Source organism: Pan troglodytes, chromosome 10, assembly GCF_028858775.2.
Source record: "Pan troglodytes isolate AG18354 chromosome 10, NHGRI_mPanTro3-v2.0_pri, whole genome shotgun sequence".
NCBI lineage: Eukaryota > Metazoa > Chordata > Mammalia > Primates > Hominidae > Pan > Pan troglodytes.
The window spans coordinates 41,667,812-41,686,871 of record NC_072408.2 but is presented as its reverse complement, the minus strand read 5'-3'; the positions used below and the strand labels follow the sequence as shown (position 1 = coordinate 41,686,871).

At 48.5% G+C, this 19,060-nt stretch overlaps 1 protein-coding gene across 28 annotated transcripts; it reads right to left on the bottom strand.

Annotated features, from left to right (window-relative positions):
• Positions 1–6,037: 6,037 nt before the first annotated feature.
• On the bottom strand, positions 6,038–14,629 carry SMUG1 (single-strand-selective monofunctional uracil-DNA glycosylase 1). Of its 28 annotated transcripts, none has more exons than XM_063785573.1 (7): positions 14,550–14,593; positions 14,118–14,199; positions 13,445–13,528; positions 12,518–12,636; positions 9,332–9,635; positions 8,179–8,298; positions 6,038–7,322 (listed from the first exon to the last, which is right to left on the bottom strand). In XM_063785573.1, the coding sequence occupies exons 5-7, from the start codon at positions 9,614–9,616 to the stop codon at positions 7,194–7,196; spliced, it is 534 nt and encodes a 177-aa protein (XP_063641643.1). In that variant the 5' UTR covers positions 9,617–9,635; positions 12,518–12,636; positions 13,445–13,528; positions 14,118–14,199; positions 14,550–14,593; the 3' UTR covers positions 6,038–7,193. The 28 variants fall into 28 exon arrangements, with proteins under 28 accessions (XP_063641643.1, XP_063641644.1, XP_016778775.1 ...); XM_063785574.1 differs by lacking the exon at positions 12,518–12,636 and adding an exon at positions 12,664–12,920 and having other exon boundaries at positions 14,114–14,199; positions 14,550–14,589; XM_016923286.3 differs by lacking the exon at positions 12,518–12,636 and adding an exon at positions 12,664–12,920 and having other exon boundaries at positions 6,038–8,298; positions 14,550–14,591.
• Between the last annotated feature and the right edge of the window lie 4,431 nt (positions 14,630–19,060).

The window sequence follows — 19,060 nt, the reverse complement described above, 5'->3', positions numbered from 1 at the left end:
TCAGCAGGTTTCTAAAAACTGAACAAAAAAACAACCAAAATTACAGCAGATAGGCTGGAGGGTAGATACCAGAAAGAGCTTCTGAAGAAGACAAAGTGTGAGATCCCAAGAGGAGAGGCTGGGCATTTGTGTGAAGTTGGGATTCTCTCAGTCAACTGTTGACAGGAGACCCTTTTTTGCTGCCTGAATCAGGTGTTAGCACCATCCAGGTAGATGGAAGGACAGAATGACCTGCAAAAACATGTCCTCCACATACTCCTAACCAGCGGACAGGAAATTGCTGGCCTGAAAAGATCAGGGTCACGCTGCTTCAATTAATGAAAATGGAAATGGCAACCTGGCTTGGCACAGGCCACCATGAAGGACTGTTCTGGGCTCTCAGCCATCCCTCCTGCAAGCCAGGACTAGAGACAGACATCAGGCTGAGGGTCCTTGAATGAGATGTAGGGGCAGAAGAATGGACAAGATGTACAGGAAAATTATTTTGCAGGTGTTTTGTTTGTTCTGTTTTGTACTTGAGAGGGTGAGGGCCAAAATAAGGAGGGAGAGAAAAAAAGAAAGTTTCCTCAAATACATTATAATTCAACCTTGACTGGTGAGCATGGGCTTGAGCCAGGCTGGCATTAAGGTCTCTGAAGAAGAAAGCAATTCATCTTCCCCCAAAGTAATTTATTTCTATATCACCTGATGGTCACAGCTGGGAAGTTTATCCATGTGTCTAACCTCAATGTCTCATGCTCCAGTTGAAGTTCTTTACTTCTCTGGGGCACTAGGGAAGAAGAGGAAACAGCTGCCCTATATCCTCCTAAACAAGAATATTGAGAGTCAACACTTAGTCTGGGATAGGCTGCAATCTCTATTCCCTTCTTCCATTCCATCACTAGCTTCTCTACCCCAGCTGTGGCCAGGCTGCATTTCCAGTCTTTTTTGATCTGCTACCTGGACATTGCCTGCCACCATCTGCTGCAGTTTTCCATCCCCAAAGTTAACAGATGTGTTCTGAAAGGAAGCTCCACTTCTCATCTTCCATAGGGCCACACCCAACCCTTGGCTCTTGCCTAATTCCTGGCCTCTGAGCCCCTCCCCTCATCCTGTTTCCTAGCCCCTTGCAGTTGGGGCTGAGAAATTCCTGGACATATCTGACACAATGGTCCCGTTTTGCAAATATCCACTCCATGGAGGTGGTAAGATTTAGCAAGTTTTGAGATAAGAAATCTCCCAGTCTCCGCCGTCTCTCACAGGCACACACACCTCCTCCCCAGACTCTGAGGGCTAATCACTTCCTCATTCAGTGTGCCCAGAGCGCTGTGTTTATAACTTGTTCACAACACCCTTTCAGCTTGATTTATATATAATTATATGCCTGTATCTCCCAGCACTAGACAGTGAACAACGTGAGGGTAAAGAATCATCTAATTCACCTCTGTCACTCCCTACAGTGCCTAGCACAAGGAATGACACACACACAGCAGACATCAATAAATGTTTATTGAATTGAAAAAGGAAAGTGAGACCACACAGTGGCCAAATTCAAGACCCAATTTTCCTTTAAGCTATCCTGTATCAGTAAGGGAGAAAAAAAAAAAGACAGAGATAAAAGGCCAGGGCCAGGCACAGTGGCTCACGCCTGTAATCACAGCACTTTGGGAGGCCGAGGCAGGCACATCACCTGAGGTCAGGAGTTCAAGACCGGCCTGACCAACATGGAAAAACCCCATCTCTACTAAAAATACAAAATTAGCCAGGCATGTTGGCACATGCCTGTAATCCCAGCTACTCAGGAGGCTGAGGCAGGAGAATCGCTTGAACCCGGGAGGCAGAAGTTGTGGTGAGCCAAGATCACACCATTGCACTCCAACCTGGGAAACAAGAGCAAAACTCCATCTGAAAAAAAAAAGGCTGGGCATGGTGCCTCATGCCTGTAATCCCAGCATTTTAGGAGGCTAAGGTGGGAGGATTGCTTGAGTTCAGGAGATAGAGACCAGCCTGGGCAACACAGTGAAACCCCATCTCTACAAAAAATTAGCCAGGTGTGGTGGTGCACGCCTATAGTCCCAGCTACTCGGGAGGCTGAGGTGGGAGGACACCTGAGCCCAGGAAGTCAAGGCTGCAGTGAGCCATGATCATGCCACTGCACTCCAGCCTGGGAAAGAGAAGAAGATCCTGTCCCCCCCCCCAAAAAAAAAGACCAGGCACGGTGGCTCATGCCTGTAATCCCAGCACTTTGGGAGGCCGAGACGGGCGGATCACAAGGTCAGGAGATTAAGACCATCCTGGCTAACACGGTGAAACCCCGTCTCTACTAAAAATACAAAAAAATTAGCCGGGCGTGGTGGCACACGCCTGTAGTCCCAGCTACTCAGGAGGCTGAGGCAGGAGAATGGCGTGAACCCGGGAAGCGGAGCTTGCAGTGAGCCGAGATCGCGCCACTGCACTCCAGCCTGGGCGACAGAGCAAGACTCCATGTCAAAAAAATAAAAACTAAAAAAAAAAAAAAAAAAAAAAACAGAGGTAAGAAAATTCTCTTTCTTCACCAACACAATCTATCCCTCAGAAGCTCAGAAGCATCCCCACCCCAAGCACACCCTTGGTCTCCACCAAGTTGAGTTTGTGTGTTTTGGGGTGGGACCTCTATCATTCCTCTGAATCAGAACTTGAAATACCATCACTAGGCAAAAAGAACAAACTCTAGAGAAACTAGTGTTTCTGGATGGCACACGGGTAGCTTTCCCAGACCAGATTCATGCATTACTTCCATGTCTGCTCTGAATACCTACTTTGTGCCAGGTGTGGGATTACATACTGGGAAAAGAAAAAGGAGACCCTGGCCTTTGCCTTCAAGACACTCAGGACACTCCTGCCTATTGGCTGCATATTGGTAGCATGGAGATTCTGTTGAAGACGGATAGCAGGATGCCCCTCGCACCTCACACATCAAAATATCTTAAGTGGAGCTGAGACACTTGTTTTTTTTAAACCTCCACCGGTTAATTCAGATTCATTGGCAGGGTTGTAAGCCACTGATCTCTAGATCAGTGCTGTCCAACACAAATTTCTGTGATAATGGAAATGTTCAATTTCTGTGTCATCCAATCAGTAGTCACTAGCCATGTGTGGCTATTGAGCACTTGAAATATGAACTGAAGAATTGAATTTTTTTCCTTAATCACTTTGAACTAAAACAGCCACACATGGCTAGTGGCTACTGTATTGGTCTACAAAAGTCTAGATGACACCAAATTATTTCAGTTTGGCTTTAGAATAATTCTCACAATGCTGTTTTATAGCAACTAAAGGCTCCATTCTCTACCACTCAGAGAAAAAAAAAAAACACAATGACCTTCCTTACCCTAAGGACACTCTCATTTGCACTGAAGAAACTGCTCTAGAATGAATTGAAGGGTAAAAGCCAGTCTGGTGAGACTAAGTCTGATCAGCTACCTAAGCCCCTAGACCAGCTTCCAATCCTGCAGACTGGAAAAAAGGCACTCCTAAGTACCCTAGTTTGTTTATGGTTGACATTGGTTGGGGACAAAATAAGCAGTGACATGACTTTGTGTGCCTGTTATAGACTGAATTATGCCCCCCTGCCGATTTGTATGTTGAAGCCCCAATATGACTGTATTTGGATATAGGGCATTTAAAGAGGCACCTAAGGTTAAATTGGGTAATAAGGGGGGACCTAATCCAGTACAACTGGTATCCTTCTAAAAAGAGAAACACCAGGGAGGTACATGCTCAGAAAAGGCTATGGGAGGACACAGCAAGAAGGCAGCTATCTGCAAGCTAAGGAGAGGCCTCAGGAAAGATCAAACCATCTTCATCCTGGACTTCACGGGCTCCAGAAGTGTGAGAAAAGAAATTTCTGTTGTTTTAGTCCACCCAGTCTGTGGTAGTTTTGTCATGGCAGCCCTAGCAGCGTAATACAGTGTCCTCAGGGAAAGGCAGGCCCAGGACCTTAATCAACCTCTCCAACAAGATGCACCCCAGGAATTGAAAGCAACAGCCCCACTAGGACCCAGACCCAGCAGCGACTCTGCCATACCCAGGCCTTCAAGTCATTCTGGTCACTACTGTTCAAGTGCCTCTGTGTACTACCCAATCCTATCCCACTATCTCATCACCTAGAGACCCCAACTCTAGGCTTTCAACCAGACCTGCTATGCCCCTAGATGTCCTCCCTATAGACTCATCCCCTCTCTTCCCATCCCTTTCCCCACTGCACCCACACTGACTCCTACATGGTTTGCCCCTTCATCTCCTTCTATGGGTTTCCATCTATTGTTGGGTATTTTCAGTGTGTGTGTTCTGTGCATGTCACTTCCCCCACTACACTTTAAATTCTCAAAGATTATTCTAGCATTCAAGACCCTTCACAGGCTAGCTTCAATCTACCTCTTCATCTTTTTCTCCAAACTGGGCCAAGCCAATAGGAATCTACTTGTGTGTTGGTAAATATTAACTGTCAACTTGATTAATGGATGCAAAGTACTGTTTCTGGGTATTAGCAGAAGAGATTAACATTTGAGTTAGTAGACTGGGAGAGGAAGACCCACCCACAGGAAAACCCACCCAGAATGTGGGTGGGCACCATCCAATTGGCTGCTAGGGCGACTAGAAAAAGCGGGCAGAAAAAGGTGAAAGAAGCTGACTTGCTGAGTCTTCCAGTCCTCATCTTTCTCCCATGCTGGATGCTTCCTGCCCTCATACATTAGACTCTTAAGTTCTTCAGCTTTTGGACTCTTGGACTTACACCAGTAGTTTGCCAGGGGCTCTTGGGCCTTAGGCCACAGACAGAAGGCTGCCCTGTCGGCTTCCCTACTTTTGAGGATTTGGGACTCAGACTGAGCCACTACTGGCTTCCTTGCTCAACTTGCAGATGGCCTATTGTGGGACTTCGCCCTGTGATCGTGTGAGTCAATTATCCTTAATAAACTCCTTTTCATATATACATGTATCATTAGTTCTGTCTCTCTAGACCCTAATACAACTTGCCACCCCTTGAACATAACAGTGCTGTTCTCTAAGTTATCCAAAACTTTCCCAGTCTTAAGGCCACCTGAAATGCCACCTCCTCCAGAGAGCTTTCCTTGACTATCTCAGCTAAATATATAATGAAATGATGGCTTCTATCTCTGTGCAGTTATTCCACCGTACCTAATCCAGTGCTCTGCAACATGGCGCACTCACTACGTAGCACTGACAGCAAAAAGAGAAGGAAAGGAGTCTACGGCATGTGGAAGTTCAATACTGTAATGCAATTCTGATGCTAACTACAGGGAGTTAGTGCATACCCTCGGGGTTTAAGGGCATACTCCCCACCAAGACTGCTCTCACTTCAGATGTCAGTTGCAAGCTTGAGGATCCCCAGACCACCTGCACTTCTGACCAACTGGCTATAAATTCAGGAGTCTCCACAACCCCCCGCCACCCACCCTGAGGTTGGAGAATTTCCTAGAATGACTCACGGAACTCAGGAAAACTCTATACTTATGATTATGGCTCTATTACAAAAGATACAAATCAGAACCAGCCAAATGAAGACAAATACATGGTAGGGTCCAGGAGTGTCCCAGGCACAGATGTGTGCCCTCTGCTCATAGAAACAGGATACCATTGCACATCCCTCAGCACATCCATGTGTTCACCAGCCAGGAAGCTGACCAAAACCTGTGTCAGAAGTTTTTATATCTAGAGTTTTACCATAGATACAATTGGTTAAAATCATGGGCATGTGGCTGAACTCAATCTCTAGCCCCTCTCCCCTCCCTGGGGATCAAGCTGGTATCATCCAGCTCAAAGTCCCAGCCCTGTAACTATATGGTTGGTCATTCTGGCATGGTCAGCCTCCATCCTCAGTCAAATCTTACAGCAAACTCAGGTGTGGTCTGAGATCAAATTCAATATAAAATTAGGTGCAGCCTAAGGTCAAATCTCAACATAAATTCAGGTGTAGTTTCAGGGACCTGCCACGAAAAACAAAGATACTCCTATTACTTGGGAAATTCCAAGGATTTAGAGTCTCCTTCTCAGGAACTGAAGACAAAGGCCAAATTCTTTATTATACAATGAAGTAGGGGAGGATTTATATGAAAAATCTTACTAATTCTGGAAGCTGGAAATGACCTGTGTCCCAGGAGATAGGAAGTAGACCATGTGTTCCTCATTAAGGTGGTCTCAAGACCTGCTCTGCTCCCAACTTGGTTCACTTTCCCAGCCCTTACCAAAGGGGCACCCAGTCAACCATTCAGCAGACATAAAAAATGAGTTGGATACCAGGTTCCCATCTGCCCCATCACCTGTTTCTCACGGTGTCCAGAGTATCATATAAGACCCCTAACAGACACTTAACAGAGACCCTGCAGGTTTGGTAAGGCAATTAGAGATCTGCTACATCCAGCCAGGCAGCAGCACTTTGGGAGGCCAAGACAGGTGGATTACTTGAAGTCAGGAGTTTGAGACCAGCCTGGCTAACATGGTGAAACACTGTCTTTAATAAAAATACAAAAATTAGCCAGGCGTGGTGGCACATGCCTGTAATTCCAGCTATACAGAAGGCTGAGGCAGGAGAATCACTTGAACCGGGAAGGCAGATGTTGCAGTGAACTGAGACCACGCCACTGCACTCCAGCCTGGGCAACAGCATGAGACTCCATCTCAAAAAAAAAAAAAAAGAGAGAGAGATCTACTACATCCTTCCCCCAGCTACCCAAGAGAACCCTTGGCCAACAATGAAGAGGGAAGAGGGGGGAAATCTAAATGACTACCTTCCACCTCTGGCATGCAAGAGGGGGAAAAAAGTAACAAGACAAAAGGCTTTAGGAGCTCCTAATGCTTAGAGTGAAAAAAAATCACAGGCTAGTTTTTTCATAGTCATTGATCCATCTCTGACAAGGCAAGAATTTTCCCTTCACCCTGGCCGCAGGTGGAAGCCCAGACTCTCTCCTAGCAAGGTATCCAGAATGGAGAGGGGCTACCCTTGTAGTGCAGTGCTGTGAATCCTCAACCCAGAGGCAAGAAAACAAGAAGACTATGTAATGAGCACCCACATGCCAAGCCCATGCAAGGCACTTTCAAGTGTGATCTCAGTTAATCCTCACACCAACCCCATAAGGTAGGCATCCCTGTTTTACAGATGAGGAGCCTGAGGCATAGAGAGGTTTATTAATTTGTCAATCAAAAAGTTCCAAGTTTCAAAGCTGGGATGAAAAGCCAGGTCTTCTGACTTTCACTCTGCCACACTGGATTTTTCCTCTGATCCAGCTGCAGCCTCCCATAAGAAGTTCACTCTTAATTTCATGTCCCATGCTTTGTCTTGGTCCCTGTGAGGAAAGGGGTCAGCTAAAGGCAGCTGTTCTATAAGGATGGGTAGGTATCCTGGCAAGATATTTCCTCTGAAATAGTAAACGTGACCTTAGAAGTTACTGTTTAGGGTACTCTCAGCTGAATAAAGTCTCCCAAGGAAACACTGAGGTACAGCAGTCTGCAAGTGCAAAAGCACACCTTCTGCGGATTCCCTACAAAGTGGGGTCCCCTGAAAGGGGCAATGTTAAAAGGTAAAGAAAGCAGGAATCAGGAGGACAAACAGGAGTAGTGTCAAAACTGCCATGGCAGGTTGGAAGACAGTTCAACAGATCAAAGAATACGTTTCCCAGTGACCAGGGTGCACAGAAGGACCTTTTGCTCCAGTCCAGGAGATGTGTTGCCATCTGCTTGGCCAAGAATGACTTCAAGGTCTTGAATGTGTCCCATGCAAGGCCCCAAGGGCACTCATTTCAACAGCAGTGGCAGCAGCCCCAGCTTATTCAATCTTTCCTTGGCCACTGCCTCCCAGCCCTTGTTGGCCTGTGGGTTACGGGGAGAGGGATGCAGGAGCCCTTCCACCTGGACCTCTGGCATCAGGCCTGCCAGAGCCCGTCGTGCCCGCTGCTCTGCCAGTCGCCCAACTCCCACCACCAGCCGCACCCCCAGTAGCTGCACCTGCCGGCAGAGGGCTGCATCACAGATCCCAAGAAGCTGTTCTCGCTGCTTGGCAGGCAGCTCAGCAGGAGTAAGGTTGCGCCCGCTGGGAGCCAGGAAAAGCAGAGGGCATAGATTGTGGACAAAACAGTGATGGAAGAAGACCTCAGGCTGTCCACAGAGGTTCCGGAAAAAGCCCCAGAATCGGGCACCACTCACTTCTGACTGTGGGCACTCCAGTCCCAGCACTGGTCGTTTAGGATGCTCTTGGGGAGGGGTCAGCACAGGCCCCACAATGCCCAACCAGTCCCGGACCATGCTTACTTCCCCAAAGGGCACCTGTGAGGAAGGAGAGAGACATGAAAGGCTTCAAACTGGAGACCTGAGGCCCGGGCTCTGGACCAACTGACTTCTTTATACCTTACATGAGGATCCAGCCTGCACCCCCTACCCCTACCTTCACCCAAAGGCCTGAGACAAGGATTCTTGGCCCTATGGTTTGAGCCTGTCTGTCTTTTTCCAGTTCTTCATTGTGAACCGTGGTCCAGAAAAATTTGTTTCCCTCTAGCCCAACTAGCCTTTGGGACTAAGTACAGGGACTACATTGAGATATCTAGCCCTACACAGGGTTTGATGGTTAGTACTGGGGACAGACAGATGGTCTGAGACAGAAAGGCAGCCAGGGTTAAAGGAGGCACAAGGATGGGCTGACCACTGCTGTCTGGATGCCCTCTCAGCCCCAAGCCTCAGGCTGTCATTTCCATCGATCATCATTGATCACCTTTCATCACCCAGTTGGGGTCAATAAAAGCGATTGAGCCTTCTGCCCTGAAGCCTCTTCCCCTCCCCCACCTGCCAAGCACCCCCACTGAGGGGCAGTCACTCATCCTGAGCCCTGAAAGAAAAGCGGGCAGGCACTGGAGCCAGGCTCTGTTTTGAACCTCGCCTTAGCTAGGAAACAGAACCCAGGTTCCCAGAACGCCCTGCATCTCTTACATACCCACCCCTGTCAACCAGTCTCTTCTGAGGACCCAGCAGTCCTAGTCCCTCTTCTGACCCCAACCACACTTCAGGGACAGGGGAGATCCAGTAAAGTAAGGATGGGGCTGGCGGAAGGAAGGGCTCTCAGAGGCAATTAGTGGCCAGCTCACAGGGAAAACGAAACTACCATAAATGTGCTTGGTTAATTATGGGCAGAGACGCTGGGAGAGGGCCTCGGACCACAGGAGCCAGTATATGTGTTGAGACAGAATGGGGCGGGAGGACCTACACATGTCTACAGCCATGCACATGCTCCTTCTCCACAGCACACCCAGCCAAGCATCCACCTAGAACCCCCCACTCCACCCACTGGGGAAGCCAAACCCTTTACCCCAGTCTGGGCCATGCCAAAAGGTCCAGGGTTCATGCCCAGGAAGAGTACTTCCTTGGGGCCCTGGCAGTAGCGAGTCACGTAGTTGCGATGTGGCTCCCATGCATACTCCACGGGATTGTAGATGATGCCCACAGGCTCCGAAAACTGCAGCTGGCTCAGCTCAGCATTGAGCCGAAGCTCCTCCTCCAGGAAGCTCTCAGCCAAGCTTCCAGGGCAGGGCTGGGGCTCCATCAGGGCACCTGCAGGCTCATGGATGGACCCCAGCAGGAAAGCCTGGGGCATATGTCCATGCCGCTGTCACCTGGGAAAAGAGATGGACAGAAGCCCCATCAACCCTCAGCCACAGAGTAGGAGGGATCCATGCTTGCCAGGGCCCCCACTACCATTTCCTGGGCTCAGAAGGGACCCTAAGAGACCATGTCAGTCATCTACCAACCACCAAGTAGGACTGAACTCATCTCAATTCTTGGTAGTGAAGGGCCCTTTCCCTCCCCACTTCCATTATCTGTCCTCTTCACATGGCACCTGGTGAGGATAAGCCATAGCCACCAAACATCTCCCACTCCAAATCTCCTTTCCATCAGGCATAGGTCACTAGTTCCTGGGCTATGCCGAGCACATAGTAGGTTTTCAATAAACATTTACTGGTGGCATCCTTTCAGCACCTTTAAGGTCATCCTAAAAAAGAAAAGCCCAGCCAGAATGGACTGTTCTGGAAAGCACGGCGCTGAAGAATGAAATGCAAGTGCACAGCCACAGCCCAGAGACCTGGGAAGGCTAATTACAATAGCTTCCAGGTGGTGAGCGACTGCTCTGCACCAGGTACACCTCATTGATCCTCACAACAATCCCATGAGGTGGGTATTACTGCTCCCCTGTTATAAGTGAGGAGGCTTAGCAAGATTAAGCAACTTGCCCAAGGTCTTACAGTTAGTAAGTAATAAAGCTGGATTTGATTGAGCCCAATCTCTCTGGCTCAAGGCTATGCTTTAACCACCCATGCCATCTTGCCTTAGATGGTTTGATCAGCCACCCTGCTAATTCTACAACCCCCTAACCCCAGCCTAGCTTCTTTCCCATACTCAGGAATACCGAGTAGGATGATTACAGACTCCTCATAGAATCTTACGAGCTACACAACCATGGCCAGAGCCTCAGGTTTCTGCCTTCAAATACAAAGAATAATAATATCCACTTAATAATGTTGACATAAGGAAGGCCAGGCATGGTGGCTCATGCCTGTAATCCCAGCACTTTGGGAGGCCAAGGCGGGTGAATCACCTTAGGTCAGGTGTTCAAAACTGGCCTGGCCAACATGGCGAAACCCCGTCTCTACTAAAAATTACAAAAATTAGCTGGGCATGCTGGGCGTGGTGGCTCAAGCCTGTAATCCCAGCACTTTAGGAAGCTGAGGTGGGCAGATCACCTGAGGTCGGGAGTTCGAGACCAGCCTGACCAAAATGGAGAAACTCCCACCTCTACTAAAAATACAAATGAGGCATGGTGGTACGTGCCTGTAATCCCGGCTACTCTGGAGGCTGAGGCAGAATCATTTGAACCCGAAAGGTGGAGGTTGCGGTGAGCCAAGATCATGCCATTGCACTCCAGCATGGGCAACAACAGCGAAACTCTGTCTCAAAAAAAAAAAATTAGCTGGGCGTTGTGGTGGGCACCTGTAATCCCAGCTACTCGGGAGGCTGAGGCAGGGAGAACTGCCTGAACCCGGGAGGCTGAGGTTGCAGTGAGCCAAGATCGTGCCACTGCACTCAAGCCTGGGCAAAAGAGCAAGACTCCATCTCAAAAAAAAAAAAAAAAAAAAAAAAAATTTGCTGGGCGCAACAGCTCATGCCTGTAATCCCAGTACTTTGGGAGGCTGAGGCAGGTGGATCACGAGGTCAGGAGTTCAAGATCAACCTGGCCAACATGGTGAAACCCCGTCTCAACTAAAAATACAAAAATTAGCTGGGCATGGTGGCACGTGCCTGTAATTCCAGCTACTTGGGAGGCTGAGGCAGGAGAATTGCTTGAACCAGGACCTGGGAGGCAGACGTTGCAGTGAGCCGAGATTGTGCCACTGCACTCCAGCCTGGGCTACAGAGGGAGACTGTCTCAAAACAAACAAACAGACGTAAGGATGGAATGAGATGTTATGTTTAGGTGAAGGGAGAAAAGGAAGAAATGGGAGAGGAAGAAGAAAGGGAAGAGAGAAGGGAGGTGGGAGGAAGGAGAAGGGAGGGGGCAGGAACATGACAGCAAGCTTTGTAAACTGCAAAGGCCATTGCTTCACTCCACTCCCATTCAAACCCAGTGTTCCAATCTGACCATTCTACTCACATTTTCAAAATGCCTTTCCTGCCTCAACTCCCAAAACCTTGCACATACCATTTCTACAGTCCAACCAAATACACTCCTGAAGTCAACCAGGACATCATCCAGCAGTCAGCCAGTCAACTAGGACTGTTGATTCCCCAACCTGTCCACATATCCAAGTCACTCCCATCCTTCAAAATGCAGCTCAAACCATCCCTTTGATAAAGTCTTCCCGCCTCAGAACACTGCAGTATTTGCCATAGTGTCCCAACCCCACCCCCAACACAAGTAGGTCCCGTGTGAGGCCTGGGAATCTGTGTTTTTTGTTTTGTTTTGTTTTTTTTGAGACAGAATCTTGCTCTGTCACCCAGACTGGAGTGCAGTGGCGCGATCTCAGCTCACTGCAACCTCTGCCTCCCGGGTTCAAGTGATTCTCCCACCTTAGCCTCCTGGGTACTGGGATTACAGGTGCGCACCACCACGCCCGGCTAATTTTCGTATTTTCAGTAGAGACAGGGTTTCACCATGTTGGTCAGGCTGGTCTCGAACTCCTGACCTCATGATCTGCCTCAGCCTCCCAAAGTGCTGGGATTACAAACGTGAGCTACCGTGCCCCGCCTGGGAATCTGTATTTTAAACAAGCTTCCCAGGGCGATTCTGATGGTTGGTGAAAGGCTGAGAACCACTGTGTGTCACCGTGGTTACCGTCGTCTTAATGAATTCCTTTTGCCTCCCCAGCTAAACTTGGGCAGATCAAGAGCCAGGCCTTGTTCAATCTCCCTCCATAAGCCCAAGGTCCTGGCCCTTATTAGGTACTCAACAAACACCTGCTCAGCAATGTCCATCTTCTTTTTCACTTTTGTTTAAAACTACCTTCTGTGCTGGGCGCGGTGGCTCATGCCTGTAATCCCAGCACTTTGAGAGGCCAAGGCAGAAGAATTGCTTGAGGCCAGGAGTTCAAGACCAGCCTGGCTGACATAATGAGACCCCATCTGTAAAAATAAAAATAAAATAAACACCTTTTACCAAGGAGGCACTCCTGATGGATCCTTCTCCACTTCTATATCCTGAGTTCACTCAAGGCTTAGCTGCCCACTTTGCACTCTGCTTGTTTTCCAGACTCTGGGTCTGTGCCCATCATATGTGTGCCTCCCATGCGACAAGGACCATTGTCATTCCTTCCTCTCAACTTTCTGCCTGGGTCAGGAGTGACTTCTCCAAGATGAGAACTCAAGGTTGACACAACAGCTTGATAAACCTATTTTCTCACCCTAGCCTAGGGGAAGTGGGAGAGAAAAAAAATCAGAGGCCCAACTTAGGAAGTCCTTCCCTGACTGTCTCAGTAGTCTTTAACTGATCTGTTGTCCAGGTGGCTACCCAGGACAAACTGGGCTCATACAAAAGCTGAGAAGGGTGCTGTGGAGAACGCCAGTGTTTCAGGGGACCTTGCTTTGCATCTCCCCATGCAACACCAACATTAGCAGATTGGCTGCTCCAGCTCTAGAATCTCGAGAAGTCTTGAGCCCACCTTTGACATTTAGACACCTGTGTTGGAAACAGCAAGGCTGGGGAAAAGAGTGGCAAGACACTACTTTCATTGTTCCGTAACTTCAAAGCCTGATCTCATAGCAAGAGCCACAGGCTGGAAGTCAATTGATTTGAATTCTACTCCTGTTTCATCTCTAAGAAGGTTCTCTTGAGCAACTCATTTAACTCTCTTCTCTATGGAAAATCACATACTCCATCCAACCTACCACCTGTTAACTCATTTATTTTTTTCAATACTTATGAGTCTCTTACATGACAGGCACTGCAGCAGTCTCTTGATGAGGAAGAAATCCAAAAAGAGTAAAATGTAGGCCAGGCTTTCCGTAAGCTCATAATCTGCTGTGAGGGCAAATAAACAACTAACTGTAATACAGTGTGATGTGAGCTTTAATACCCGGAACAAAACACTAACAGAACCCAAAGGAGGAACTTGTAAGTTCTACCCAAAGTCGCCCCAAAAGCCAGAGGCTTAAGAAATGTAGATATTTTATAAAATACGGTGTCATACTACATTAAGCACAAAGACAGCGGAGTTGGACCAAGCGATAAGGCTGACCACCAAGGGCCGACTTCAGACTGATGTCAGACTTCTCTGACATCAAATCCTGGAAGTGAGGAAGGAATCGAAATCACATATGCACTCCCCTGTCCTTTGGAGGCACTCTGGGAGTCCAAGGGACAATAATAAATATCCTTAAACGAAATAATAATAATAATAATAATAATAATTAATAATAATAATAATAATAATGCATAGGCCGGGCGCGGTGGCTCACGCCCGTAATCCAAGCACTTTGGGAGGCCGAGGCGGGCGGATCACGAGGTCAGGACTTCGAGACCAGCCTGACCAACATGGTGAAACCCAGTCTCTACTAAATACAAAAATTAGCCGGGCATGGTGGCGCGCGCCTGTAATCCCACCTACTCGGGAGGCTGAGGCAGGAGAATCGCTTGAACCCAGGAGGCGGAGGCTGCAGTGAGCTGAGATCGCGCCATTGCACTCCAGCCTGGAAGTCAGAGCAAAATTCCGTCTCAGAAAAATAAATAAACAATAATAATAATAAAGCATAAACTCAAAAAGAGCATTTCATCTGGTTCCAAAGGGGCCGACTACTAAGGCACCATACAAAACCTCCGGGGGCGCCCGCTGGCTCCGGCCGACTGGAAAGCCTTGATCCTGCAGACCTCCCAGGCGGTTTCATAGGCTGGGCTCTCCCTGCACTGAGTCTTACCCCATACGGAGGGAGGGACCCCAAAACATAGAAATTCTAACCACCCTCTCGGCTCAGCCCCGACGACCCTGGGAGCCGTCAACTTGCCCCCACAGTCCCGGATTCCCAGCCCCCTACTTCCTCACCTGGTCCAGCTCCCCATCCAGTTTCCGGTTCCTTTCCCCCACCCCAAACCCAACCCCCGGCGCTAAGGACAGTGGGAGTCGTAGTCTACATTGTTTAGGGAAGGAGATTGGCGTACCCGCAGCCACTTCCGCCGGAAATGCTCCAATCCCGGAAGGCGCGCTAAATTAGCCCTAAATATCGCTGGGAATTGTAGTTTAATCTTTCCATCAGCGTTAAATCAGGAAGTCTTGAGAAGTGAAAAGCCACAGCCTGTAAGTACCTAGGAAATCCTGGGTTCTATCCCTAAAGGGCATCGCCCTTCCAAAAGTTCATTCACTATTTTCCCGAAGGGATTGCAAATCAGGAAGCTTCAACCATCCCCAATCCCTCACCCACCTGAGGGTATTAACAATAGCTAAAGACCATTTCTAGGCCCCCTGCCACCCTGGGTATAAGAGGCTTCTCCTTTGCAGCCTGCCATTACTTATATAGAACATCCACGAAGACATTTCTGGTAGCTCCTAACAACTTTTTAGCAAGGAGCATCCCCCATTACTGTCCAAGCCCATCTCCAGAGTGTCACCATTTTGACTTCTTTCTCTGCCTTGCTATCTGCCCAACCCTATAACCTCAGTATTAGTCAAGAGTTTTCCAGAGAACAGAACTAACAGGATATCTATCTATATGACGAGATTTATTCCAAGAATTGGCTCACAGGATTGTGGAGGCCAAGAAGTCCCACAGTCTCCCGCTCTGCTGTCTATACACTGGAGAACCAGGAAAACAGGTGGTATAATTCAGGAAAGTCCAAAGCAGGGGAGGGGGCTCACTGCTAAATCCCAGAGCCTGAAGGACGAAGAACCAGGAACTCCAATGATGTCCAAAGGCAGGTAAAATAGATGTCCCAGCTCATGAAGAAAGAGAATTTGCCTTCCTCCACTCTTTTGTTCTACTGGCCCCCAAGGGATTGGATGGTTCCCACCCATATTAATGAGGGTGATCTTCTTAACTCAGTCTACCAATTCAAATGCAAATCTCTTCCAGAAACACTCCACAGACATATCCAGAAATAATGTTTTACCGGCTATCTGGGTGTCCCTTAGACCACTCAAGTAGACACATAAAGTTAGCTATCACTCTTCCATCCAAATCTTCTCCCTCAAATACTTTGTCCAGGAAGGCTTCCCTGATCAATCCTCATCCCATGGCTGCACCTAACAGTCCATTCCCCCACCATTCCCCCATCCCAATATCTATGTCCAAATCTGTCCTATTCCTAGTTTTGTTCTTGTGCTCTATCTGGGTCTGGTTCTGTGTCCTGACTCTAAAACTTTCATTAGACTGGGAACCCCCTAAGGTTAGTTATCTTCTATATTCCTCCCACCCCACAATCTCCACACACCTTAGCACAGCCAAGGCTCTAATCACAGAAGCAAGGTCTCCCTGTGAGTGGTAGAAAAGGAGACCTATAAACCCCAGAACAGGAAGAAGTGAGAGAAAAAGGATGCTATTCCCTTCCCAGGACTTGTCTGATCTCCTATCAACAAAAACTTAATGGGTGCAGTAGGAGCTTCAGGGAGCTGTGAGCAGTGACCTGCTGACATCAAGGGTGAGAAACTACCCTGACCCTTGCAAGACTTTGGAAATGGAATTAATCATCCACCTCATGAAGCCCATAATTTCCTGAGCTTTAATTTTTACCAGATCCTCTCCCTCTCTGTGTCTCTCTCTGCCTGTGTTATTTGCCCCTCTCTACTTATGTAAATTTATCTCTATTTCTAGTCTCTTGTGTAGCTTTCTCTCTGTATCTGCAGGTCTCTGTCTCCCTCTGTGAACATCTCCCTGTTTCTGCTTCTTACCCTAGAATGACTGGAATAAGAGAATCTGAGCTTCTAGAACAAGTTCCCCCATCTCTGTGTGTCTATGTATTTCTGTGTTTCTGACCAAAAATAAGGTGAGGGGACCTCATTGTGGTGTCATCTCATTGCTTAAAAATTCCAGGATTTCCACCATCCCTTGGACAACCCTCCTGTCCACCCCGACCCCTCTGTCACTTGCTTGCCCAGCACTTCTGTTCTAGTTTGTCATCTTGGCAGCCCCTCCACATTCAAAGTCTGCTTCTGGCAGAACAGTAATGAGTGAAATGAGTAACAGGCAAGCAGAGATCCCCCAGGACCTCCACCTCCCCACCCCTGATTTCAATTTCCTAGAAGGCTTGAATAACTGTTTCTGTCCCTATAAGCCCATCCACCCCAGGGAACCCAGAGATAGGAAGTCCAGATATAAGGAGAAACTGAGGCTTAGGCAGCCCACAGTGAGTCCCTACAGCCAATGCCAGAGGGGCCTGGGGCCTTCTCTCTCTCTAGTCCATGCTATTCCTCCCCGCCCAGTGAGTCACTCCCAGGAAAGATGGAGGTGAGGCGCTCTCCTGAAGTACGCGTGCTTAGAAACAGAGACCCTGAGGCTTTCAAGAGATAGAGCCCAAGAGATGAAACATGGGCTTGGGTGCAGCCCTTCCAACCAGTCTCTTCCATTTATTAGTCTTCATGTCTTCTGGGAAGTCTTCAGGAGGCTGCTGACTGTGATTTACGGGTAGAGCCTTGTGGGGCAGGAACAGAAGATGACCCAGGTTATCGCCTGGGTAAGAGCCTAGAGAGTTGAGTCACCGGGCCTGGGGCAGGGCTCCAGGCATACCCACCAGCCAGCCCCTCTGTCCTGAGCCCGGGAGGGAAGGGGTTAACCGGCTCACTTGTTTTCCTTTGGTTTCCTCGGGCTGCTGGAGCTGTGTTGGGCCATGAGCGCCATCTATCGGCCTCTTTGGGTCCCAGCTCCGACTCTGCTCACTTGGGCTGCTAGGCGGATCTTTCAGCCTTTCCCTTGCCTCGCCGCTTCTCACGGGGAAGGGCTGTCTAGCTGCGGGGCCTCCCACTGCACAAAACAAAGGTCGGGAATTGGAGAAGGTGAAGGCCATGTTTCCCCCTTCATAGATACTAAGTTTCACCCTGTTCAGTTCCCACTCACTGTTTCTGACCTGGGGAGCCCCAAAGGGGGTTCTGGTGTTTAACTTTCAGTGTAGCCACCTTCCCCACTTCCACTACACTGGGTCCTGTCCCGATTAGCCCAACAAACATCAAAAGAGCATAGGACAGTGAAGACAGCATAGCAGAGGCCTCAGGACTTTGGGCTCTGGAATCAGACTGCTGCGTTTGAATCCAAGCTCTGCCACTTACTCATGGTGACCTTGGGCATGCTACTTAATTTCTCTGTGCCTCAGTTATCTCAGTTGTAAAATGGGATAATCATTGTAATCTGTATCTTCTTTTGTGATGTTTAAATGACTTAATTACATTAAGTGCTTATTACAGAATTTGGGCTCCACAAAGGGTAGTTATTGCTGTTGCTCTGCCAGGGTCTCAGGCAGATGCTAGTCTGAGTACCCAAGACCCAGTCCATGAAGCCCTATCAGACACACAAGCACGGAGGACAAGACTGGGGAGCTCATCCTGTAGATTTCCCAAAGACAGTGACCTGCATGCAGGGTTAGGTTTGGAGTTGGAAGTTCAGGATTGCAAGGAAAGTAACTCTTCAGGTCTCCAAGGTCAGCAGGAGTTGGGATAAGGAGGTCACAGCAAGAAAGAACCTGAAGTAAAGATGTAGGAAGGAAATGCATTAAGGAAGAAGCATTAACAGGCCCTTTAAAGGGCCCTGATTTGGGGAAGGGAAAAGGGCTCCTTGATGTGTGAGTTAAGCAAGGGCCACTGCATCCCAAGGACATGTCCTTGGCACAGATGCAAAAGTCTCCAGACTTGATCAGATTCCCCATGCCTCCCCATTCCATCTGTGGGGACTTAACACTCCATGTCTTTTCCTCAGCCTAGTGAGGAGGGGCACTTACAAGGAGAGAAAGCTATCTGCAGGGCCCACAACCAGAGGAGCTAGGCTGTGAGTTCATCCATTTGTGTCTTTTTTTTTTTTTTTTTTTTTTGAGACAGGGTCTCACTCTGGAATGCAGTGGCATGATCATGACTCACTGCACTCTCGACCTCCTAGGCTCAAGCAGTCCTCCCGCCTCAGCCTCTCCAGTAGCTGGGACTACAGGTGCGCACCACCACACCCAGCTAATTAAAAAATTTTTTTTGTAGAGACAGGGTCTTGCTATGTTGCTCAGGCTGGTCTTGAACTGCTGGGCTCAAGTGATCTTCCCACCTCGGCCTCCCAAAATGTTGGGATTATGGGTGTAAGCCACCGCACCTGCCTGATTTGTTTCTCAACAGGTTCAGCCATCTCGCTGTCTCTGTATCTTCTATATCTCTGCCTTCATCTACCTTACAAGAAATGGGATTATTCTCCAAGGGGTGAGAATAAGGTGACAAAGTGACACCCTCTCAGTTAAGACAGAAATGCAGAGCCAGTGGGGTCCCTGGCTCAGCCTCGCTACCCTGCTACGCACACCTCAGCCCCAAGGCAGCACAACCTAGCTTTATGGATTGTGCCTACTTAACTGGAGGAAGATGACAGCGTCTAGGTCTCC